General features: G+C 37.8%; 1 protein-coding gene across 16 annotated transcripts in view; it reads right to left on the minus strand.

The window, feature by feature from the left end:
* MEF2C (myocyte enhancer factor 2C) overlaps positions 1-24238 on the minus strand; it is a 144000-nt gene that overhangs the window by 11252 nt on the left and 108510 nt on the right. For 12 of the 16 annotated variants that reach the window (XM_073344443.1, XM_073344440.1, XM_073344441.1 and 9 more), the window contains 4 exons: positions 7082-7254; positions 5829-5852; positions 4814-4943; positions 3887-4022 (listed from right to left, as the gene is read on the minus strand). In XM_073344443.1, coding sequence (XP_073200544.1) covers positions 3887-4022; positions 4814-4943; positions 5829-5852; positions 7082-7254 — 463 coding nt within the window. The remainder of the gene's footprint in view (positions 1-3886; positions 4023-4813; positions 4944-5828; positions 5853-7081; positions 7255-24238) is intronic. The other 4 variants (XM_073344452.1, XM_073344448.1, XM_073344453.1 and 1 more) reach the window with 1 other exon arrangement.

Below are 24238 nucleotides of genomic sequence, written 5' to 3' on the forward strand. Positions count from 1 at the left end.
AGGATGCAGCCCCATGCATTGGATGTCCCTAAACTCTGACTTCCAGAAGCTGGGACTGGATGAGAGGGGATGGATCACTTGATAATTGTCCTGTTCATTCCCTCTGGAGCATCTGGCACTGGCTGCTGTCAGAGGACAGGATATGGGATAGGATGGACCATTGGTTTGACTCAGTATGACTGTTCTTATGTTCTTATAATCCACTCACACTGACATTAATGTGGTCATCTTTTTCATACATTGCACAGAAAACATTTAATAATAAAGGAAATATCAAATATTAAACTCAATTCACATTCAAATCAATGTGAGTGGCACACAGAGATTATTCAATGTACATCAGCTGGGGCAAATATGATTCCCCCTTTGGGTATGGAAGGTTCATTAGGAAGTAGAGTTAGCATGGCTCTTCTGTGCAGGGGTTAGGAAATGTCAGGATGCAAGGAATCTGCAAAGGGAGCTTTGACCTTGTATGCCAGTGAGGTATATTCTGTATGGGTCTCCATCAGTTCTAACCTCCAGTTGGAATTTGAGTCAGGGTGGGAAGAGGCCTGGGGTATTACTGGTGAATCTATGACCACATGGCCCTTGACAACACAGATTTTCATGGAGAGGGAAAGATGACAATATATAGGGAGGGGAGAGCATCCCATATAACCTTTTCTTTTCTCTCATGCCCCGCCCCCCAGGGCTTTTTCTCTGATTTTGCTTTCCTCCTTGCCACAGAATACCTTTATTTGTACATGTGTGTGAGTGAGGGTACCTAGGGCTCAGCACTGGATATTAACCAAGACCTTGAGAATTTACAGTTATAACTACTAACTATTTGGTCTGTTAGTCAAGAATCCTGGAGCAAACTTATGAATCTGAGCCAATCCTTTATTCCATAGAGTTGAGAAAGGTTTGGAGACGCTTCCATCGTTATATAAATAAGCGTCTATATAAAAAATTCTTTTGAATAAATATTGTGGTTGAGTATTTAAGTCTGCATTTTTATTTATGAAACCCATTCTTTTGCTCGTAGCTAAGACTCAAAGCAGAAAATGTGCTGTCTTAGATTGATAATTATGGACAAGGAAGAATGTATGCTATGTAGGGGAGTCATGTGGCTCAAGAAATTGGCAACTGGACACAGAACCTTTCACTTGTAGGTTAGAGCTCAAACCCACTTCAGGTCAGTAGTGACCAACAACTCGTGGCTTTTGTTGATCAACCTAAAATAGGTAGTTCTTAGAGGAGAGGTGTCAAAAACAGGAACACCTTTTCATGAAAAACTGACCCTTTTTAGTAAGAAAAATTTCAAATGTAATTTTTTTTGATCAGCTATAGAGCTGGTAAAAAAAAAAAAAGGCCAAAAACTGAACAGACATGGGGTCTGTACTACTGTGATGTCCTTTGAAATTATCCCTCCCACACTGCTCAGAAACATGGACACTAGTATTGTTGCCAGGCAGTGACTGGACCAAGATGAAGAGCAGTGGTTCTTCTGCACTCGTCTGAGAGCCTTTTCAGACACTGCTGCCAAAACAGCCGCCGCTGGGGAGCACAGATTCATGGGTGCCCAGGCCACCTGGGGCAAGTTGTAATAGTACCTGTGCCATGTGGAGTGGAACATGCGCTGCTTTGTATTGCTGTAGGCACTGGTGACAGACCCCCTGGAGAATCTGCATGCCTCCCCTATTAACTGCCCTGTCTGAGGTACATCATAGGTCTTTCCCAAAGCTTGTTTAATAGAAAACACACATTCATTGTTCTCTTAAGTCCCTCCAAATGAACGTATTAGTTCTGAACATATTAACCTATTTTCCCTACCTTTGCATCCCCTGGGACTCACCTCCCTCAGCTAGTATAATATAGGAATTTGGAGGCAGGTCAACCCCATTTTCAGTCTGTTTGCTCAAATTTCTGAGAATGGCTGAGGGGTTTGGGTACCTAGAGTTCTTACAGAGAGTGGGGCATTTCTTCATATTTTTGAAGTTCGTTAGCTGATTCTTCTGCTCATGTGGGCTGGGTTTGTTCTTATAAATTTGTGTTTGAACTGTGCATTTTAAAGGAATTGTTAAATCACCCAGAGCTTAGGATAGGTGCTTTTGTGTATAAATCTCAATGCACAAAATAAAACAAAGAAATCATGCTTATTTTCTGCATAAGTGGAAGACTCCTCTGGGGCTGTCAGTGAAACAGTTTTCATAGTACTAACTTCACTTGAAAATTATTGAAAAAATAATTTTAAACCCACAGCCCAAAACATGTTCCACTGGGCACAGCCATTAATTTTTAACTTTTTTTGTGATATGAATTAGAAACATATGATGATGTGTGACATATTTAAAAAGGCATGCTGTTTGTTTAGGATTTAATTTATACTTTGTTTGGTTAACCAAATAGTCTTATTATGGTAAACCAATGAAAACAATCAACTTTACAGTACATTATACGGTGATAGCTAACATGTGAGTTTTCAGTTTCTTTAGGATTTTATATCCCTAGATGTACAGTTAACGTGTTTACCCCAAAACAGTACATGCCTCAAAAAGAAAAGCAATAAGGAAGGAATAATGAAGACGTATTAAGACTATTTTTTCTAAATCAGCACATTTTTGGTTGTATGTGTTTATGCAGTTAATATCTGTAACTATGTAACTCTTTTTTTTATAGAAGAGGTATTCAAAAAGTATATGTTTCTTCTAAACCTTTGTTTAGTTATTCCTCTAAAAACCCAAGCCAATGGCGCACAAGAGGTCAGATAATTTACAAAGAGAATTTTGAAGTTTAAACCACATTTACAACATTAAATACTTTCAGATTATGGCAGCAGTCTGGCAAAAAAATTAAAGCTTATGTGTAACATTTGTCTTTTTTGAAAAAGGTTGATTTAATACTTTCAAATGCTAGTGAACTAAAACTTTACTAGTTGATATATTCAGTCACTTTTAATTTGTACTTTTCTCAATGAACAACTTTCAATTCAAGCATGTCTGGCCATATCTTTAGCTATAATGTTTGCAGTGCCAGCATACACCTAGGACTTGGCTCACTAGGATTTGTAGGAGTTCAGCATCTCTGAAAATCAGGCCCTTAAAGTTTATTTCAATTAGCCAATAGTTTTGTTTGTTTGTTAAATGAATTAGGTTGTTTTTCTCTTGTGAATTTCATATTTTTAAAATATTTAAACCATATAGGACTGTTTTATTGTAGGCTTCACATCTACTGGAGAAATATCTTGAAAGTGCCACTAGAGGGCACGAATACATATTCTCTTAGATACAGGCAAACCAAAATTAGGTTTATCTGCTGTCAAATTCTTAGTCACAATTATGTTATACTTCTATAAAGCAGTTTCAAATAAAAGAAACTTGCAAGTCACAGCTGAGCAGATGGAAGTATGTGATTATCAAGCAAGGTTATGGATTCATCTAGGTTAAATCATTATGCTATTCTTATTTATCAGTGATTTAAAAATATGTAAAATTTGCAAATTTTATTTTAAAAGTGTGCACTGAACTACATGGAATCAAAAAGCTTAAGGGAAACAAAAAGCAAAAGAAGCACAATGATGAGTGTACTGTTTTGTTCTTCTGTGTTGGAAACAAAATATCACTTAGACAAATAAAGGATTAGATAAACAACAGTACGCTTTCCTACAACACTGAGAAAGAGCAAGGAAACAGAAGACTGTAGTTTAGCTACCTGCCAAGCTTCTGATGTGATATCAATTTTCCAGTTTTGACTTTTGAAAGTGGAGCTGTTACACATAGTAGACTTTTGTTGATATGTTATCTCATTTATGATTTGGGATTAATTGGGTTACGGAAGCCATTGTTTCTCATGCAAACCAGTGATAAGTAACATACAATGATAGGATAATCTAAGGAATATTACTTACCCCAATTGACTGAGGGCAGATGGTGGCATGTTATGTAGGTGCTGCTGTTGCCAGCCAGTTACTGAACCAAGATGAAGCGCACTGGCTGTATTAAACCCAGAGAGAGATGATAAGTCTGCACTACTCAGTGAGTATTCTAGATATGAAAACAGAACAGACAATAGCTAAATTAAGTGGAAAATAATTAAACAATAAGAAGAACCGTAATTTAAATTTTCATTCATAATGTAATAAGCTTTTTTATCTTCAATATGCCAGTGGTATTAAATTGCACTAACAAAACTGGAGCTTTTCTTAAGTCAACTAATCAGTTTGGGAACAAATAATGCACTAAAAACATCCTCTAATGTATGGAGGCATTTCTGGACATAAAGATCCAGAAATGTTCTTGAACCAAACAGTCATCATTGCCATGCATAAATAGTCATAGATTCATAGTCTTTAAGGCCAGAAGAGAGCATTAGATCATCTAGTCTGTACAGTGCAAGCCACAGAATTTCTCCGTTACCTCTGTATTGAGCTCAAGAGCTTGTGTTTGACTACAGTGTGTCTTCCAGAAAGGCATACAGTCTATATATCCATCTAATCGATGCAGTACTAGTGTGATGTGATTTTCTGTGATGTTTAGCTGTGTGAACCAAAGAAGTGCCCCTTTTAAGCTACACTGTTTAGCAAAAGTCTTTGGGAGAAGGCTTTATAGAGCAGTTTTCCATTATAACAATGCAGTCACTTCTTGAATCCCTGTATGTCTCAAGTCATTTATAGACTCAGAGTAAGCTAATAAGGCTTTCAATCACTTAAAGTAATACAGAATACAAATTCCTCTCTTTGGTCCAACATACATAAAGGAATTTAATTACTATTGACCCACTGCATAGGTCAGTATCTTGCTCTCCCCTACTATTCACATCTTACATTGATACTTACCGGTACCATATGTTGTTGAAATGGCTGATGGGTATCCTCCCATCCCTTGCCCTGGCAAAGTAGGAGTTGCTACGGAAACCACTGGGGTAGCCAATGACTGAGCAGACTGGGAGTTATTTATCCTCTGATTCTTTTAAAGTAAGTAAAATAAACAAATTATTGACAGGTTTAAATCAATTAAATGTATTGGATTTCAGGGTACGTTTTGTGCATGAGATACAACTTAATACAGATTTCATGAAATTAATCATTTAACATGTGGCTTTTATGAACTCTGCCAACCCTATCATTTACAATCCTTCAAGAGATTAGTTGTCACCATAGTAACCCATTACATCAGTATCTCCTAGGAAACCAAACTTGTGACAAGTAAGATTGCTTTATTGTGGGTAGAAAAGAGACCATGTGAAAAACTGATGAAATATGTAAACTCAACTTCCATTGTTTTGCTTTTCATTCAAATGCAAAAATTTTATTAAAATCAGCAATAATGGATTTTATGTTTAATTCAGTAAGCAATATTGCGGCAATGCTGCATAATAAACTCTCTCCAGCAGATGGTGCTCTGGCTACTTCATTCTTTCTCACAGTAAAACAAACTTCAGAAATACTATCTAGCAAAGCAGTTATACATTTGTCTTTAATTCTTTGGCACTGGATATTTCAATGCATAAATTGCACCAAGGAATTCAAATTCTAGGAGCAAAAGGATAAAATGTCCAGAGAACCACTTAAAAAAATCCTAATAAGGTATGCTACTTGCAAAAAAAGTTGTCTACTTTTTAGCATGCTAGCAAAATACGAATAGTGGCTAAACGTCCTTCTCAACGGCTTTTTTTTTTTTTAACATGAAGAGGTTGAAGAATATAGGTAACAATTTCATTCACCTATTCGTTATATACGAAATCAATAATACTGGGAATGCTTAATTTTATTTCAACCACTAAGTCCATATAAAAAGCAGACAAAACAATTGGTTTTTTTTATTATTATGCTGAGCATCACTACCACTTACCAAAAGCAGATCAACATCCTCAGACTGAGAGCACAGAAAAGGAGTGTTAATAATTAGTAAACATAAATATTTATCAGCAGACAGCTTTCAAGCACAATGAATAGCTTCATCTGATAGGCATAACAGGTTAAGTAATTTTTGAATACTGTCTACAAAAATAACATTTCATAAAGCCATTTTTTGTCCTCCTAACGAGATATTTGTCTCAATTGTGAAGACAATCTATCCAGTTTTCAGCACAGGTCTTTGTCTCACTATTCATTATTTCTCTCCAGCCCCAGTGGCTGCAAAGATTGTATAGTAGCACCTTGTGTCAGAGACCTGACCAGTCAAAGAATCCCTTGGAAAGTATCAGTTTTAAGATCCTTGGAATAAATCATTTGATGGAGACAGCTTGTCACAGCCTTGGTCTACTTGAGTGTAGCTCCATAGGAGACTGTATTTATTACTCCTCATCTTTTAAGTAGAGAGCGTCACATTTCTGGGGTTTTAGTTTGATATTCAAAGTTAATATATAATGCATCAGGCTAAAGTAGCCAACTTGCAAGTTGTTTTAATAGCTTGTCTGTTACATAATGGCAAAATATGTTTACAGCACTATCAGGATCCTTTTTTAATCATCCTCACTTTTAATGTTACATTGCTCATGAAAGATTTTGTAGGGAATAGAAAGACACTAACATGAAACACTTGATGACTCAACCTTATATCATAGTCCTCTGCTTCAGCTTTGTTAACACAGACAGGAGATGCATAGCTCCCAGGTTAGATGCTTTCACTTTTTCTTACTACATCTAAGGAATAATTACTGCTTCTCATCATTATAAAATGTGACCCTTATTTCCAGCATGACAGATTTCCAACTCATTTGTTTCTGGTTATTCTGTCATTTGCTGAAGCTCTCGTTGTACGGAAGCTAAACCAAAGTTGTTAATTGCAGACCATGTATAGGACTAAGTTCAATCTTGTAACAAATCTAGGAAAGGATTCTCCAGTCACTAGGAAGGAGTGCCAGGAAGTTGAGAGTGTGCAGAAAACATTTACCATTTTTCTAACTGAATAGAAAAGAGGAGGAAGTAAAAATGACTTCATAAAAAAATATAAATAGACATGGAACCAGTCTACAGCCAGAGTGGACTGGACAATGTCAGAATATAGGGCCTGATCCAAAGCCCATGGAAGTGAATAGGAGTCTATACAGAGAAACAGCCATAGTTTGAAGGGAAAGAAGAAATGCCTAAGGAATGCATTACCACTGATGGCATTGTATTTTTGCTGCCTGGTGGAATAAGCACTCGGAGATCTGGTTTACGGTTGTTCATTCCCAAATTCATTGGGGGCGGAGATTTTGCTTGCATATTCTTGTTCAAGTTGCCAGGTGAGACCAGCAGACCTGGTGAATTTCGGGGGTTGCCATACCCATTCCCTGTTTTTTTGGAAAAACAGAACAAAATGTTAAGAACAGGAGCATGGATTCAAACACATTTCCTAAGGTTGTACATGAAAATTAAAGCTTGATATTAGCAAAACCAGCATATAAACTCACAAAGCTTACTGTGGGTGCAGTGCAAGTGCCCATGTGTGAAAATATAACCCATCTGGTATTTGGAACAGTTGGTTTTGAGACACTTTCCCTCATGGCAGTTGACCTTTCAATGATGCAGTGAAGTAAAATGTGATTATCTGACACTACTGATACACTGTAGAGTATTGTGCACTCAGACCAGCCAAAACCTAACTTTTGTTACAAAGAAGAGTCAGGAAAAGTCAGACAATCTTACAGCTGAAAAAAATGGAGAAAACTGTACTGTGCTTTCATGGACAAATACAAGAGGATTTTGACTTGGCTGACTCACTCCTTTCCAGTTCATGGTTTTGTTTTGTTTTTAGACAAAGAACAAGTATAGCAAGGCTATAATTTCCAGAAAAAGCCGGGGGAGGAATAGGAAGACTCTGAAATGCTTTTCTACTCTCTTCCCCTGACTTTTAGGACCTGATCTTGTCAACAATAAATTCAATGGGAGAAGGAGCATGTCCTTATTTGGAAAATGCCCCTGATATCTTTCCTCCTGCCTTCCGCAAATCCTTGAAACAATCCTGACAGGCAAATGCTTCGAATTGTGCTAATTTGGAAGCAGTTTCTCATCTATAACTGAAATAACACTAGTGTTTGAATAGCAATGAAATTAATGTCTTCCCAGCCCATGAAAAACAAGACCTTTCCCCTCTCACCCATGAAACCCCCTCGCTCTTCCCATACCCGCAGAGAAAGCCTGGGAAAAGAGATGGCTTTGTAATATGCTCTCCATATTCTGGCTCTGTGGGACCAAGGGAGGTAGAGACAATGTACAACCCGACTGAATAATATTAAATCTTTAATACAGACAGAGAGGGAACTCTCACATTTGAATATCAAGAAAACAAATATTAATCAAAATATTCCGTTCTGGGCTCATGTTTAGTTCACAATTAGCAGACTGAGATATGCATTCAAAAAAATAACAAGGGAATATGGGCTTGTAAGCAAGGCACTGACCTAGAAATTGGAAAACTTGGGTTCTGTTCTTAGTACTGACACCAACTTCCTGTGTGATCATGGACAAGTAATCTAATCGCTATGGGCCTCAGTTTCTCCATCTTTAAAATGGGGATGATTGCCGTACCTCGCACAGGTGTGTTTGAGGCTAAATTTGTAGGGTGTACCACAGGAATACCAATAAATAAAAGAATGCATCCTCTTGGTGTAATGTAGCTTGTTGATTTGTGTAATTAAAGTGTGTCTGAGAACTAAGAATATTAAATCATAATATTAATCTGCAAACACATAAGGCTAAATGTATTCATTAGATCAAGTATGATGCTCTTCTGGAAACTTGATGGAAAAAATTAAGATAAAGACTTTAAAGGATCAGAATGACTTTGGATATATTTAACATTTTAAAAAGTCCTGTTCAAAGTTAAGTTGGCTGTTTCTTTTCTCAACAGCATCCTACAGGTAGCAAGATAAAATATGTATTAATTAAAAAGTGGATTTTACGCTGATCAAAACTGAAGTAACAGAGCACTTGCAAGAATTTTTCATTTAGTATCATACAGGTTTTTTTTAATGAACAATTATTTTGAATGTGTATTTGCTACATTTTTAGCCTTAATTAATGCTATGGGTTATTAGAGCGATGGTGATTGAAAGAAGGACATTTTAAGGATGGTATTTTTCTAGAAGCTATGCAGTGCTTTTTTCTTAAGATGAAGTTCAGTTTGACAAACACAACATATGCTTTACTCATGTGAGATCTGGTTTAAACAAACAATCAAATGGAAAATTAGCTTGGTAATTGCAAAAAAAAGCAGCAGCAGCAGCATTAAAAAAACTGTTCAGAAGTGTGGTGAAGTGATCTACAGAAGAAGCTGAAGCGTAGGCAAGGTTTTCTCTGATACTGGTTTTCATATAGGAGCTATTTTGTTAAAAGGAAGTAAAACCGCCTTGTGAAATGTGTTGTAATATGATATGACAAGCATTTGTTCCATGTGTGAAAATGAAGCTGTTTCATAAAAACTGTATGCTTGTTTTTTTTTTTTAAAAATTTTATAATAAACTTTTTGAGATAATCCAGCAAAGGCCATGTACCATAGTGGATTTTTTTCTGCTTCTGATTTTTGGAGAAAAGAAATGTTTAAAATAAAAACAGTACAATATTCCACAAAAGATTTTTATCAACCCAATGAAAGAATTTAATTTATTTAATGAAAAGAATTTAATATCAGGAATATCTTTCCATCATTTAGAAATTATGCTATTCAAAAACATCAGGTTTTTTATATGTATTTACCTACTGATATAAAATATTTTGAACAGTGATGACATTTCTTAGGTTTATATTTTTAGAACATCAAATTATTTTTAAGAACTACTGCAATCTTCTCTTTACCAGTAGATTTCTGCTGTTCTTGGCATATTATGCCAGCTAGCATTTTGGAGCCATATAATGACCATTTCTCTTTCCAGCCACCAAATTGTTTTTCTTTTGGCATAATGTGGAATCAGGAATTTAAGACTGTGGACTCTAAACCAATGATATTGGAACCCATCATTTGAAAATCAATGATGAATACGTGCATGCGGTTTACAGAAGAAGAAGAGCCTGCATTTAAACCAGCTCTCTAAACCGCATCCTCCTTCTTACTCACAAAGCTGTGGCCTGCTCTGAGGCAGCTGTCCTACCTTCAGATAAATCCACCAAAGAGAATGGTCTAATTTACATTCAGAGGCAAAAAAAACTGTAGAAGCCTTCTAATATACAGATTAAACCTTTCTTCATCCTATACTTTAAAATTACACGCCGCCTGGAGAATTATCAATTTAGATGTGACTGTATGCAGAACATCACATTCCACTACCCACTAGAAAGCACAAAAATTATATGTCATATATGAATGGATTTCCTGATTATAGATTATAAGAAAATGAAGAACAGATGGATTTTAGAGCAAGTTTGCTGTACATTTTTATTTGGTTAAAAGCCATATTTTCACTGGAATAGAACATTTTTAAACATTATGGATAGAATTTGTAATGCAAAGTGAAAATAAAAACAGTAGATGTACACATTTTAAAGGGCATATGTCAGAGCATGCAAATTTACAGCACTTTCAATTCAAGAAACTTTAAGCACAAATTGTTTTTTCCTGTTTTTTGGTTTTTTTGCTTTGTTGACTTTAAAGAGAGCAAAGATTTTGCACATAAAAAGAAATTGCTTATAGCGAAGTAAAATAGAGGAGCAGCACAACACTACTAAATGTAGTGCCAGACTTTGTATTTGGATTAACTTCACAATATAAAGAAAAATTCTTTCTGAGCATAGACTCTTTTTCTTTGGCATGTTCCTGTGCCCATCAACCAGGGAAAACTCCCACTGACTTCTGAGAGAATATTGCTTAAGTAAAGATTGCAGGATTGAGCCTTATATAACACCTTTTAAACTCCGTCAGCTCCAAGAAAGAAATTTCTATGCAGCAGGAGCTAGTTAATCAGTAATAATTAATACAAAATGTTAGTCCATGAAAGGAAAGATATTACTTGACCTATATGAGATACATTTTCTCAGTTATTTCAAATTAATTATGTTTAATTGTTCACGTCTATGCTGTAAGAACTTTAAGATGGATTTTCAAAAATGCAAAGTTAGGGCAATGCTGAGTACTTTTGAAAATTTCACCTTCAGTAGCCAGTAAACAGCATTTAAGACCGGATGCTGTATCCCTCACTCAGATTAAAGTCGTATCAGTCAGGACAGCAGGATTTGGCACATATTTTTTTATTCTAAAATGGCACTGTTAACAATTTTGGGCTCAAAGTTAACCAAGTTGGACAGTGATTCCTGTCTAGATTTCTGAAAGTTTTGATTAGTTTCATTTCATCGTTACAAATGCAAGGAAATAAAAATAATAAATGAACAACAACAAAAGAAGAAAAGAAGGAGAAATACTTGTCATGTACGCTGACATTTTCAAAGCTGTCTAGGAGCTTTTGATGCCCAGTTCCCATTAATTTTAATCATAATGGAGTGTCCAAATTCTTGAGGCAAGTTTGAAAATCTCAGTAATAATTTCAAGTTGCCAGCATTACTATTCGCCTACAGCGTTATTTTTCCATAATTCTTCTGAGAAGAGTATACAGATTCTGTTTTATAAGTGGTCCCTGCTCCCTCATGGACATTTGTAGTCATTTGCGTAACCTTGCTTCGTGTGACCAGCAAACCTCTGAAAATATATGTGAAATTCAGAACGACTCTATATAAAAGAGAGAGCCACCTATGCTGTATTTTACCTTGAAATTTATAATACACAAGGAATAAGTGAGAAGAGAATGCAGAGAGTAACAGAAATCTTGCTAATTTTACACCCAATTCTACACTCTTTACTCAGTCTAATCTCCCATTGACTACAAAAGGAATTTTGCCTGAATAAGGAGTAATTAAATGCTGATATATAGGCCTCTAAGGATTTAGGTGTCTCTTTTCCTTTTAGTCCATGTATATAGTTCTTATTTCCTTTAATTCATGTGCACTGATGGCAGAAGAGCTCTTATAGTTTACTACCGAAACAAAATGGATACTACCCCTAATGCAAAAAAGGCAGGAAATCATGCTAGTGCTCACCTACAACATAATTTTTGAAGGAGCTAATGACTGAAGGTTTTTACTCACATGTTGCATCTGCTAATCATTTCACAGTACATTACCTTGGTTAACTGCAAGCAATAGAAGAAAACTGAAATGGGAATATGTTATCTGAGAAGAAGAAAATCTTTACTTTAAAGTACCTGCCCATTCCCACACTATTATGCTAATGGACCTTCTCTACTGACTTACAGGGAGCAGACCAAGATAGATGTGGTGTATAAAATCTACCGACTTTGAATGAAAAGCGTTCTATGGCATATCATGAAGTATCAGCTGCTTTTGTGCTGACGTGGAGAAGGATATGGGGGATAAATAAATATTTTTAGGAAAGTAGAGAAAAATAGCTCAACAATTCTTTCTTTAAGGATTTTTTAAAAATAATCATTCCTTAAAAAGCGACTATGTAAATGTAGAGATAAAAAAGCCTGTATGGTGTGATGTGATATTATATTATATCCCTGTGAAGCAGCTTAAAGATCATTAATGAGAAATTGTTGCCCTTTCCCTACAGGTATACAGAGTCCTAGCTGCAGTGCAGTTCTGCGGTATAAGGGAGAGGGAAGGATTTAGGGGCTGTGCAGATACAATGATGATGAGAGGGGTGGAAACAATTTAGCAACAGGCTGTGGCTGAGGGTGTGCAAAATGGGAGGGTGCAATTAGCCCTTCCTACACTCTAAAGGGCAAATGCCTAGTGGCGCTCCCCTAGGGCTGTGCAGTTTCCCACTGCTGCTGCTGCAGGCCTATGATCAAATCTTTGGATAGACAAAGAACCTACCTATGATAGAATCATAGAATCATAGAATCTCAGGGTTGGAAGGGACCCCAGAAGGTCATCTAGTCCAACCCCCTGCTCAAAGCAGGACCAATTCCCAGTTAAATCATCCCAGCCAGGGCTTTGTCAAGCCTGACCTTAAAAACCTCTAAGGAAGGAGATTCTACCACCTCCCTAGGTAACGCATTCCAGTGTTTCACCACCCTCTTAGTGAAAAAGTTTTTCCTAATATCCAATCTAAACCTCCCCCACTGCAACTTGAGACCATTACTCCTCGTTCTGTCATCTGCTACCATTGAGAACAGTCTAGAGCCATCCTCTTTGGAACCCCCTTTCAGGTAGTTGAAAGCAGCTATCAAATCCCCCCTCATTCTTCTCTTCTGCAGGCTAAACAATCCCAGCTCCCTCAGCCTCTCCTCATAACTCATGTGTTCCAGTCCCCTAATCATTTTTGTTGCCCTTCGCTGGACTCTCTCCAATTTATCCACATCCTTCTTGAAGTGTGGGGCCCAAAACTGGACACAGTACTCCAGATGAGGCCTCACCAATGTCGAATAGAGGGGAACGATCACGTCCCTCGATCTGCTCGCTATGCCCCTACTTATACATCCCAAAATGCCATTGGCCTTCTTGGCAACAAGGGCACACTGCTGACTCATATCCAGCTTCTCGTCCACTGTCACCCCTAGGTCCTTTTCTGCAGAACTGCTGCCTAGCCATTCGGTCCCTAGTCTGTAGCTGTGCATTGGGTTCTTCCGTCCTAAGTGCAGGACCCTGCACTTATCCTTATTGAACCTCATCAGATTCCTTTTGGCCCAATCTTCCAATTGGTCTAGGTCCTTCTGTATCCTATCCCTCCCCTCCAGCGTATCTACCACTCCTCCCAGTTTAGTATCATCCGCAAATTTGCTGAGAGTGCAATCCACACCATCCTCCAGATCATTTATGAAGATATTGAATAAAACCGGCCCCAGGACCGACCCCTGGGGCACTCCACTTGATACCGGCTGCCAACTAGACATGGAGCCATTGATCACTACCCGTTGAGCCCGACAATTTAGCCAGCTTTCTACCCACCTTATGGTGCATTCATCCAGCCCATACTTCCTTAACTTGCTGACAAGAATACTATGGGAGACCGTGTCAAAAGCTTTGCTAAAGTCAAGAAACAATACATCCACTGCTTTCCCTTCATCCACAGAACCAGTAATCTCATCATAAAAGGCGATTAGATTAGTCAGGCATGACCTTCCCTTGGTGAATCCATGCTGGCTGTTCCTGATCACTTTCCTCTCATGCAAGTGCTTCAGGATTGATTCTTTGAGGACCTGCTCCATGATTTTTCCAGGGACTGAGGTGAGGCTGACTGGCCTGTAGTTCCCAGGATCTTCCTTCTTCCCTTTTTTAAAGATTGGCACTACATTAGCCTTTTTCCAGTCATCCGGGACTTCCCCGGTTCGCCACGAGTTTTCAAAGATAATGGCCAGTGGCTCTGCAATCACAGCCGCCAATTCCTTCAGCACTCTCGGATGCAACTCGTCCGGCCCCATGGACTTGTGCACGTCCAGCTTTTCTAAATAGTCCCTAACCGCCTCTATCTCCACAGAGGGCTGGCCATCTCTTCCGCATTTTGTGATGCCCAGCGCAGCAGTCTGGGAGCTGACCTTGTTAGTGAAAGTTAGTGATGTTCCAATGAAAACAAGTGTAATTTAAAAACATAACTAACAAGAAATGTGTGAATGCATTTGATAAACCAGCTCAGTAACACACAATATTGGTAAGACAGACGATGGCAAGGGAATAGGGAAGTGAGTGGAGAGGATCTGCTCCTCAGGGAACGCGATGATTTCCATGAGGAGAAAATCATATGTCAGCCCTCTTCCAGGCCCCAGAATAGGGGTGAACCAGGGGAAGAGAGAGAAGCATGCTTTGGCTATTCTAGGTGGGTGGGCAGACCTCTGGGGAACTTTGCAACCAAGGTTACACAAGGGTCTGAATGGCCTTGTACTTGCACTCCCCTGTCTGTCTGTATCCATCTGTTGTCTCTTGTCTTATACATAGTTTGTAAGCCGCATGAGGCAGGGGACATCTTTTTGTTCTGTTTGTACAGCACCTAGCATAATATGGTCTGAGTCTATGATAGAGCAATACAACTAATAAATAATAAGAATACTGGGAGCACACTAGTTATTTCAATCCAGTTTTGCCCTCTCCACCCCGCTAAATGCAGAAATGGAGCAACATACAATCAGAATCCTTGTGCAGATTTCCCCCGCCCCCTTAATGTTGCTGCTATTGCGAATATTATTATCAGTTCTCATAATGACTGTTCATCGGTCCATACAATTTGCATTGTTCGGTAATTCCTTACCATCTGATTTAGGGAATTTAGGAATATATTCCTCTAACGCAGGAAAACATTACGCTTCCTATATTGTTACCTCTAATTGTATTGACTTACATGTTTCCACTGCAGCAAAACTGTTTTGCTCTTTGGTTTATATATCACATTATCTTATTTGGCCTGGAGTTTCACCTGATCAACTCAGCAACTACATTTTAATTAACAAGCTAAACCACTTAAGACTATTACATTCTGATCTTCATATTTGCACTAATTCATAGTACTTTGTAGCTTAAAAAGTCTGGGACAGTTCAGGGAATAAGAGACCTGTAGCTTTACCCTATGGGCTCTTCAAGTGTTTAAAGCCAGAGCCCTTGTTGGGTAACAGGGGTCAGATGGTCATGGTGGGGTGCCTGGCCCTGGCTGAGATAGCCAGCATGCCTTTGGGACTGTGGGAGACAAAGTGAGAATCAGACATAGTGCAGAATGTGTTGCTCCCTCTTCACTGGTCATTCTCCCCTTTGTGGAGTTTAGTGCCACAGTCAGTGCTAGACACATCTAATTCATGTACACTAGAGGCCAGAACTTCAAAGGAGCTCAGCACCCAAAATCAGGGGTGGATTTTCAGACAAGTTCAGCTCCCATTCAGCCAGCATGCCAGCTCTTCTGAAAATTGGGCCTTCAGTATCACATTGGGTATGTCTATACTGCAAAAAAAGACCTGAGGCAGCAAATCTCACAGCCCAGGTCAATTTAACTTGGGCTCTGGCTGCTGGGGCTAAACATAGCAATGTAGACATTCCTGCTCAGGCTAGAGCCTGAGCTCTGACACCAAGGATTGGGGTGGGTCTCAGAGCTCAGGCTCCAGCCTGAGTGAGAACTTCTACACTGCTAGTTTTATCCCCACAGTCCAAGCCCCCCAAACCCAAGGCAGTTGACCCAGTCTCTGAAACTCGCTGCTGTGGTTTTTTCTTTGCAGTGTACGTGTATCCACAGGGAGCTGCTGGGTGCTTAGCTCTTCTTAAAATCTGTCCCTTATCTAAGTGCTTAAAAGGGAGATGAGCGCTTTTGAAAATCTGGCCCCAATTGTGGTTGCTGAGCACTTGAAAATCTGCCCCGGGGCTCTTTTGAAATCTGCTTTTAGGACTCGGACTTGGATTGCCCAATGCCCATTAGAAATTAATGCCTAGTCCCAGGGAAGGAATTCAGCACATGCATACTTTAAGCATATGATTAGTTCATCTCCCCACCTTGGCATTCACAGCCACAATCTAGCCCTTTGTATGCAAATAAACTACATTTTCTTGTTGTATGAACTGCCCTTGAGTGTTAAATCATGAGAAAGAGTAAAGAAGCTTATGTAATAGGGGAAAACACATTATTGGAAAATATAACCCTGGAGGTTATTTAATTGAATCTGGAGGCAATATTGAATTGAACTGAATCTGGAGGCAATATTTTGGTATTTATCCCCACTTTACTCTTTGAAAACCTTTTTAAAACACAGGGCAATTCATTTACTTCTTCAGCTGTTCTAAATTAATGATCTTTTGGGGAAAATATCCTATATATTTTAGGGAAAATATTTCAAGATAAGAATTAACTCCAAATATAAACGACTATAGACTAAAAAAACTTAATTTTTAGCTTCCCCCATGGAAATTTTAGAAATATTGATTACTGTTTCTTTTTCATAAACAGTGATAAGTGGTATATTTGTTAAATTACATATTTCTTCTTACACACATAAGAAATGCTGCAGAAATGAAGAACACATGGTTTCAAATTCATGTTCAGAAAAACTGGTGACTGCATATTCAAAACACAAATCACACATTCCTAAATCTCCATCCTTTCTATGTTATTAAACTAGATCTTCTCAGAAAAGGGCAGCATGTGAGGTAAATTTGCATATATTATATAAAGATAAAGTTAAACTTTTAAGATCAGTTCTGTGCAAGCAGTTGTAAACACAAGACAAAATCCGAGTTACTGCCTCTGCCATGTCTCCTCTTATTTTGCTCTTATACTTTGAGCAACAGTTCCAGCTATTATCAGGGGACAAAACAGTTTGCAAAAGATGTGGACAACACATGGAGTCTGTGGCTTGAATACTTTAATTGGGGAATAATGCTGAAAGTTAATGGGCAAGAGGCACATTAACTCAGTATTGCCAGGAGCTTCTTAGTGCTGCTTTGCTGCAAAATCTGTATTCCCAGCTCCAAGGGTTAAATGAATTTCTTGCTTTTCTTTCTGGAGCAAACCCAGAACTGCATTCCAAGATCTAGGAGGCATCAACTATCTCTTTCAGTACTCAAGGGTAAGCATGAAATCCAGATGTTTGCTGATTTGCAACACTTCCTTATATTTTCTCTTTCTCTGAACAAAGATGCAGACTGCACAGCAGAAAAAGACAGCATGATACCTCCTAAGAAGATATGTAACCAAAATATAATAGGTAAAATCCTAGCCTCACTAAGTGAATTGCAAAACTCCCATTGACTTCAGTGGGACCAGGATTTTACTCAATAACCCCACATTACTGTTTGAGCATGGATTTTCTAAAGGAATATTTTTAATTGCTTGTGATAAAAATAAAAATGAAATTGATCATGCTTGTCTTTAAAATCCTACTTATAGAGAACTGCAGCTTGTATGACTCACTTAATTGTTCACTACTTGTGATCTTAGGGCTTTCTCCTTAGGAGAGATGTGAGGGTGTTCTCATTATTGACTCAGTCATTCATCCTTTCAATCTATCTTTTCATAAATACAAATATTGAGACACTATAAATTAGAGACAAGGTATGACAGAGAATAACTCAAATCATTCTGTTAACACTTCCACAACTGTTGGAAACTCAGTAAAGGGCCACATTTTCTCAAAGTACAGGCTGAGGTCTACACAGAAAAATGGAGTTGCTTTCAGGCACCTCTTTACGTGAGTGTACATCGGTTAACACTTTTGTGTGCAATTACCGGTTAGTATGTGATTCTGTTTTTCGTGCATGGACTGCAGCTTCCACTCTTGAAAATCTGTTCTCCAAAGGTTTGACTGGGTTCAGTTCACCTCAGCACCAGATCTGCATACCACTTCAGTCACCCAGAGCACAAGTGGGACTTAAATGGTACACAGGCCCTCTCCCAGCCCTCTGCAAAGGTGTGAATTTCAGCCATTGAGAGAAACAAATTTTTCAGTATACTTTATATTTGTTAGGCAAGATCCAGTGCTGCCAACTGTCAGGATTTTATCAGAAGTCTCTCACTATTTGGTGTTTTTCTTAAAGCCCCAGCTCCTGGAGTCAGGTGATAACGGAAAAATCTCAGCTGTCATTAAAAATATTTTTAAAAAAAAGTTTTTAGCCTGCTCACCTGTTTGTGGAGAAAAGCTTGAAAATGTGACAAATAAAAGTTCAAACCCTAGAAGGCAAATCAAAAATCTAACAATTATTTTATTTATTTTAAAATCTCATGTTTTTTAAGACAATCTCATGATTCTTGAATGCTTTAAGTAGGCAATATTGAAAGATTAATGAATTAAGGTGTAAAAAGGTCTTGAGATTAACCAAAGATCCACCATGCATCTAGGTAAGTGGATGGACTATATCCTGAATGACTGTAAGCTCGAAACAGATATACGCAATCTATTAGAATTCTTTGAGGCTCTCAACAAGCATGTGGATAAAGGTGATTCAGTTGATAGAGTGTAGCTGGATTTTCAAAAAGCCTTTGACAAGGTCCCTCACAAAAGGCTCTTAAGCAAACTAAGTAGTAGTCCTGGGATAAGAGAGAAGGTCCTCTCATGGATCAGTAACTGGTTAAAAGATAAGAAACAATAAATGGCCAGTTTTCACAATGGAGAGAGGTAAACAGTGAGGTCCCCATGGATCTGTACTGGGACCTGTACTGCTGAACATATTCCTTAATGATTTGGAAAAGGGAGTGAACAGTGAGGTGGCAAAGTTTCCAGATGATACAAACTTTTTCAAGATTTGGTTGACTAAGAGTTACAAAGGGGTCTTACAAAACTCAGTGACTGAGCAACGAAATAGCAGATGAAATTCAACAGTGATAAATGCAAAGCAATGCACTTTGGAAAAAATAATCCCAGCTACAGACAGACAGATAGATTCTAAATTAGCTGTTACCACGCAAGAAAGAGATCTTAGAGTCATTGTGGATAGTTCTCTGAAAACTTCAGCTCAATGCAAAGGAGCAGTCAAAAAGGCTAACATAATGCTAGGAACTATAAGGAAAGGGATAGAAAACAAGACAGAAAAATACCATAATGCCATTACCTAAATCCATGGTGCACCCGCACCTGAAATACTATGTCCAGTTCTGGTCGCCCCATCTAAAAAAGGAACTGGAAATGGTTCAGAGAAGGGCAACAAAGATGATCAAAAGGTATGAGATGACTTCCAGAAAGGAGAGATTAAAAAAGCTAGAGCTGTTCAGTTTAGAAAGGAGACTATTAATGGGGAGGGACATGGGAAAGGTCTATAAAATAGTGAATGGTATGGAAAAAGTGAATAGAGAAGTGTTATTTGCCTTTCCCAAAACAAACAAACAAACAAACAAACAAACAAACAAACAAACAAACAAAAAAACAAACAAGGGTCACCCAATGAAATTAATAGGCAACGGGTTTAATACAAACAAGAGGAAGTACTTTTTTCTCACAACACACAAGCAACCTGGGGAATTCATTGCCATGGGATGTTGTGAAGGCCAAAAGTATAGCTGGGTTCAAAAAAGAACTAGATGAATGAGCTCATGGAGGACAGGTCCACTAATGGCTATTAGCCAAAATGGTCAGGGATGGAACCCCATGCTTGGGACAACCCTAAACCTCTGCCAGAGGAAGACAGAGATGGTTCTCTCCAAAACTGCCCTGCTCTACATTGTCTCCCTGAAACTCTGGTACCGGCTGTTGTTGGAGATAGGATACTGGACTAGATGGACCATTGATATGAACCAATATGGCAGTTTTTATGTTTTCTTTTAGACTGTAAACTCTATGGGGCAAGTACTGTTGTTTACAATATATTTGTACAGCATGTACCACAGAGGGATTCCTATATGATGGGAGCTTCTAGATATATTGCAGTATAAATGGTTATGTTAATAATAATAGTTTTAAATGAATTTCTTTATTTAACATATTCCACATTTATGGCCTGGGAAATATTTTCCCATTGACATTCACCAAAGCACATCTGTAGGGCAAGGATAAGAATTCATGTGTAATCCTTTTAATTTGTTTCCTTTAGCATTAGGTTAGTTGTTTCAGTCTGGATTTTCACTGGAGCCTCAGGGAGTCAGGCACCTTCAGAAATTCCAACCTGATTGTTTTTTTCTCCTGCTCACAGGCTTATTTGGGAACATTGCTTTTTTTTTTTTTTTAAATAAATCTTTGTTTTCGTTACATTTTTTGAAAAGGTGTTGCCCAAAAATCTTCCAACCTGAGGGCTCAGAAATTAAAAATAACTATTACACACATATCTATTTGGTATGAAATAGTAACAGAATATCTAATCCATTTGTACACAGTCAATACATGACTAGTTGAAGTAAAATCAATAGTGTAGCACTAGTGAGTTATGATACTAGCTGAGAAAGAGCAATCCAAGACCCAATCTGGCAAAAACTGAGGTGGCCTCTGGTATGTGGTATGCTGTACTTAATTTTCAGAAGAGGGGATTTTACCACATCCCTCCTTAAGTACTCCCTGCTTGCCTACCTGCCAATTCACAGATTAATATGGGATTGGGTTTTTAAAAAGTACCCGGAAAAGGTTTTCAGAAATGACTAGTGATTTCTGGGTGCCCAACTTGAGTGACCATAAAGAGGCTGGATTTATGGAGAAGAGCTCAGTACTATCTGAAAATCAGTTCCCATTAAGGTTTTTTGACACCCAAAATTGCTAGTTACTTTTGAATTGCGTATCCCTTTTCTTTTGATATTGGCTTTAAGAAGGAGAAGGTGAGGAAACAGGAATGAGAAAAACAAATTACAAAACAAGAAAGAGAAAAAAAGAAACAGTTAAAATGGCATTTTTGTTGAAAATACTGCTAACCTTATCCCTTTGGAGAATCTCAGGTTGGATTTAAAGGTTCAGGGTCAAATTCTGCTCTTATTTCATTATTATTTACAGTGGTAAACCTGAAATAACTCTTGGCATCTGTGGACTTGTTCCATATTCACACCTGTGTAACGGAGCAGAACTTGTCCCCCAATATTCTTCTAGTTACTTTCAATAGAAAAATTAAAAATAACACAAAACTATGTGCTCCTTATGTGAAGTCCCAATACTAGTGTGAAATGTAAAATATAATCCAATTTTAGAGGTAGTGAAAACCAGGAGATCAAAACATATTGGCAAAGAAAGGCCTCCAAAATCAATTGTAGCACTAAGTTTTTAAAGAGCAGTCAACAATTATTTGAAAGCTTCATCCTCTGTCAGGTTTTCAACAATGTTAAACCACTACATGAAATTATAGCTCAGATAATGTACAGCAATAAAAACGCGTACGTCTCATTATTAGCTTCTTGTCAAGTTCCCCGCAACTTAAATGGTTTATGTTTAAGAGTAAATGTGCTTCCTAAAAATTAAAACAACATTGCATACTTTACTATGTAAACAGGTAACATGTCACTTGATTAAGTGGTTATGATGAAAGGGGTTTAACTCTAAAGACGTTTTACAACATACTGGTTTAGGTCCCAAGAGTTCTTGTTCTTTTCTTTCACTCAAAAATCTCTGGTTTAAGAGAAAGGCACCAATGACATTGATATATTTATAGTTTAGCAGCTATACTAAATGGGAAGTTCACTCTAATTTTGCTGGCAGTTGTTACTCTCACATAGAATCATAGACGAATCATAGAAGATTAGCAGTGGAAGAGACCTCACGAGGTCATCTTGTCCAACCCCCTGTTCAAAGCAGGACCAACCCCAACTAAATCATCCCAGCCAGGGCTTTGTCAAGCCGGGCTTTAAAAAACTCTAAGGATGGAGATTCCACCACCTCCCAGGACATGACATAAACTGTCCCACTAGAGTTTGACTATGAATAGAATTTATTCTAACAAACCTAAGGTAATCTTGATTTTAGTTTATAAATACCATTATTGGTATTTAATTGTGTAACGTAACAATCCAAACCAACAAACTAACATAGTTTTCAAAACATGGATATAACTAACTTAAGTAGCTTTTTCTGTTTCCCATTTTCTAGTTATCATGTGATTTGTTAGAGTCATGCCAGAAACTTGTGCCCTTTTGTTGGCCATCAAAAATAGTTTCTTTTTGTAGTAACTGAAATTAAACTTTTGAACAACTTAGCTCTTCTTGCAGTGCATTATTTTGAATATATGCTATTTTTGGATGGTGCAGAAAAAATGCAAATTCATAAAGTTAGAATTTGGCAAGAAATAGGAACCCTAACAAATTAAACCACATGATCATGCCATCAGCTTCTAAGATGCCAAATGGAAAAAAACACTGGGGTCTCTGTTTTTTCTGAAAAATCGTGAACAAAGAGAACTTTTGGTGTTTATTCTTCTGTAGTCTTATGAGAGAGAAGGCTCTCCAAAATAGTGGCATTGTTGAATGAAGCTACTGAGGCAGACGATTCAACCATATATGACCCCTTATTGTCCTTTGGCCCTATATCAAATCCCTCCTACTGCTTTGCATTTAAGACATGAAGAACACATATCTGTACTGGTGTTTTTGGGCTCTTACTGCCAGATAAAGAACGAAGACTATTCATACAATTAAATATTTATGAGACGTTCCTGGTAATGTCCCTCTTACACAGCATTAAATCAATTGACCAGCCCAAAGATACATTGCTTGAAAGCCAAGTGTGTAATAATAGAATAAGCAATCTATATTCTCAAAGGGTCATTCTGTCCTCTTTAGTATACCTAACTTAAAAGAAAAATATACATTAAAAAAGCATGGTCCCTATACTTAGTGTGTTGAGTGTGTCTTCTTTAGACAGCAAAATGTGTATAGATTTGAATGAGAACCAAGAACAACAAAGCCAACTAGACATTTAGAACAGCAATCATTTTAGTAGACACAAACATTTTTTAGAATGAAACACTGCCAGCTTCCCAGCACCTTTGTAAGAACGAAAAGAACAGGCAAACCAATGATGGTGCTACCATGACATGTCTTAACAGGCCAGTAGAGGGAGCTCATTAATAGGGCAATCAAACTTCCTCTCCCTAGTTTATTGGCTGTGGTACCTGAAGCTTCAATCATGTACATGGTCAAAAAAGGGTATGACATGAAACCACCAGACATCACCAAAATGAATCTTTTTAGCTGCATTTATGCAAAATACCAACAGATAATAAGAAAATTGTAATTTTCTAGCATGGTTTTTGTGAGACTAGGAGAGACTAATGGCTAAGAGCCATATGTTCATGTGTTTTGCATGCTGTAGTCATACAGTAATACAAAATGACCTCTCGAAGCTGCAGTGCCAGTTGAAAATGCCTACTGGCTCCACTGTTGTGCTGTTTCAATTTCCCAACATATCCAGCATGCAAGATCTGTGATTTATTTGCATGTGACAAAATAAAAAATGAAAAACAAAAAAAGAAAAAAAGAAGATAAAGGAGAGGTCTGAGGCAAGTTGGGAGGAGTCAGGGAAAAAAAAAAGAAATTTATATAGTACCCTGGGTAAATATCTTTATGATATAGTGTAAGAGAGTAGAACTTTACAATATGTGTCACCAATTATTGCTACCTCTGGTGTATGGTGCACACAGTGAATCTCCTCACTACTCCTCCGTATAGCTCCTATCAGCCAGCAGTTAACACAGTTCCACTGCATGTTCTACTGCTCGGCTTTTTCCTGGAACATTCTAATATTTTGTCATCTGCATTTGTCACAAAGCAGCATCACTGTCCTGGTAGTATACTGCAGCATTTACTGAGCCCGGGAGCAGTTCCTACAACACAAAAGCAACATCACTCTGATATTGCAGTCCTTACCAGCAATAGCTCCAATTTAAATCAATTGGATCCAATATTTTCCTATGCCTGGATCTCCTAAAGTCTTTTGAAAATTCCTTGTCTGTTAGTCTTTG

This window comes from Lepidochelys kempii, chromosome 5, assembly GCF_965140265.1.
Source record: "Lepidochelys kempii isolate rLepKem1 chromosome 5, rLepKem1.hap2, whole genome shotgun sequence".
Taxonomy (NCBI): Eukaryota; Metazoa; Chordata; order Testudines; family Cheloniidae; genus Lepidochelys; species Lepidochelys kempii.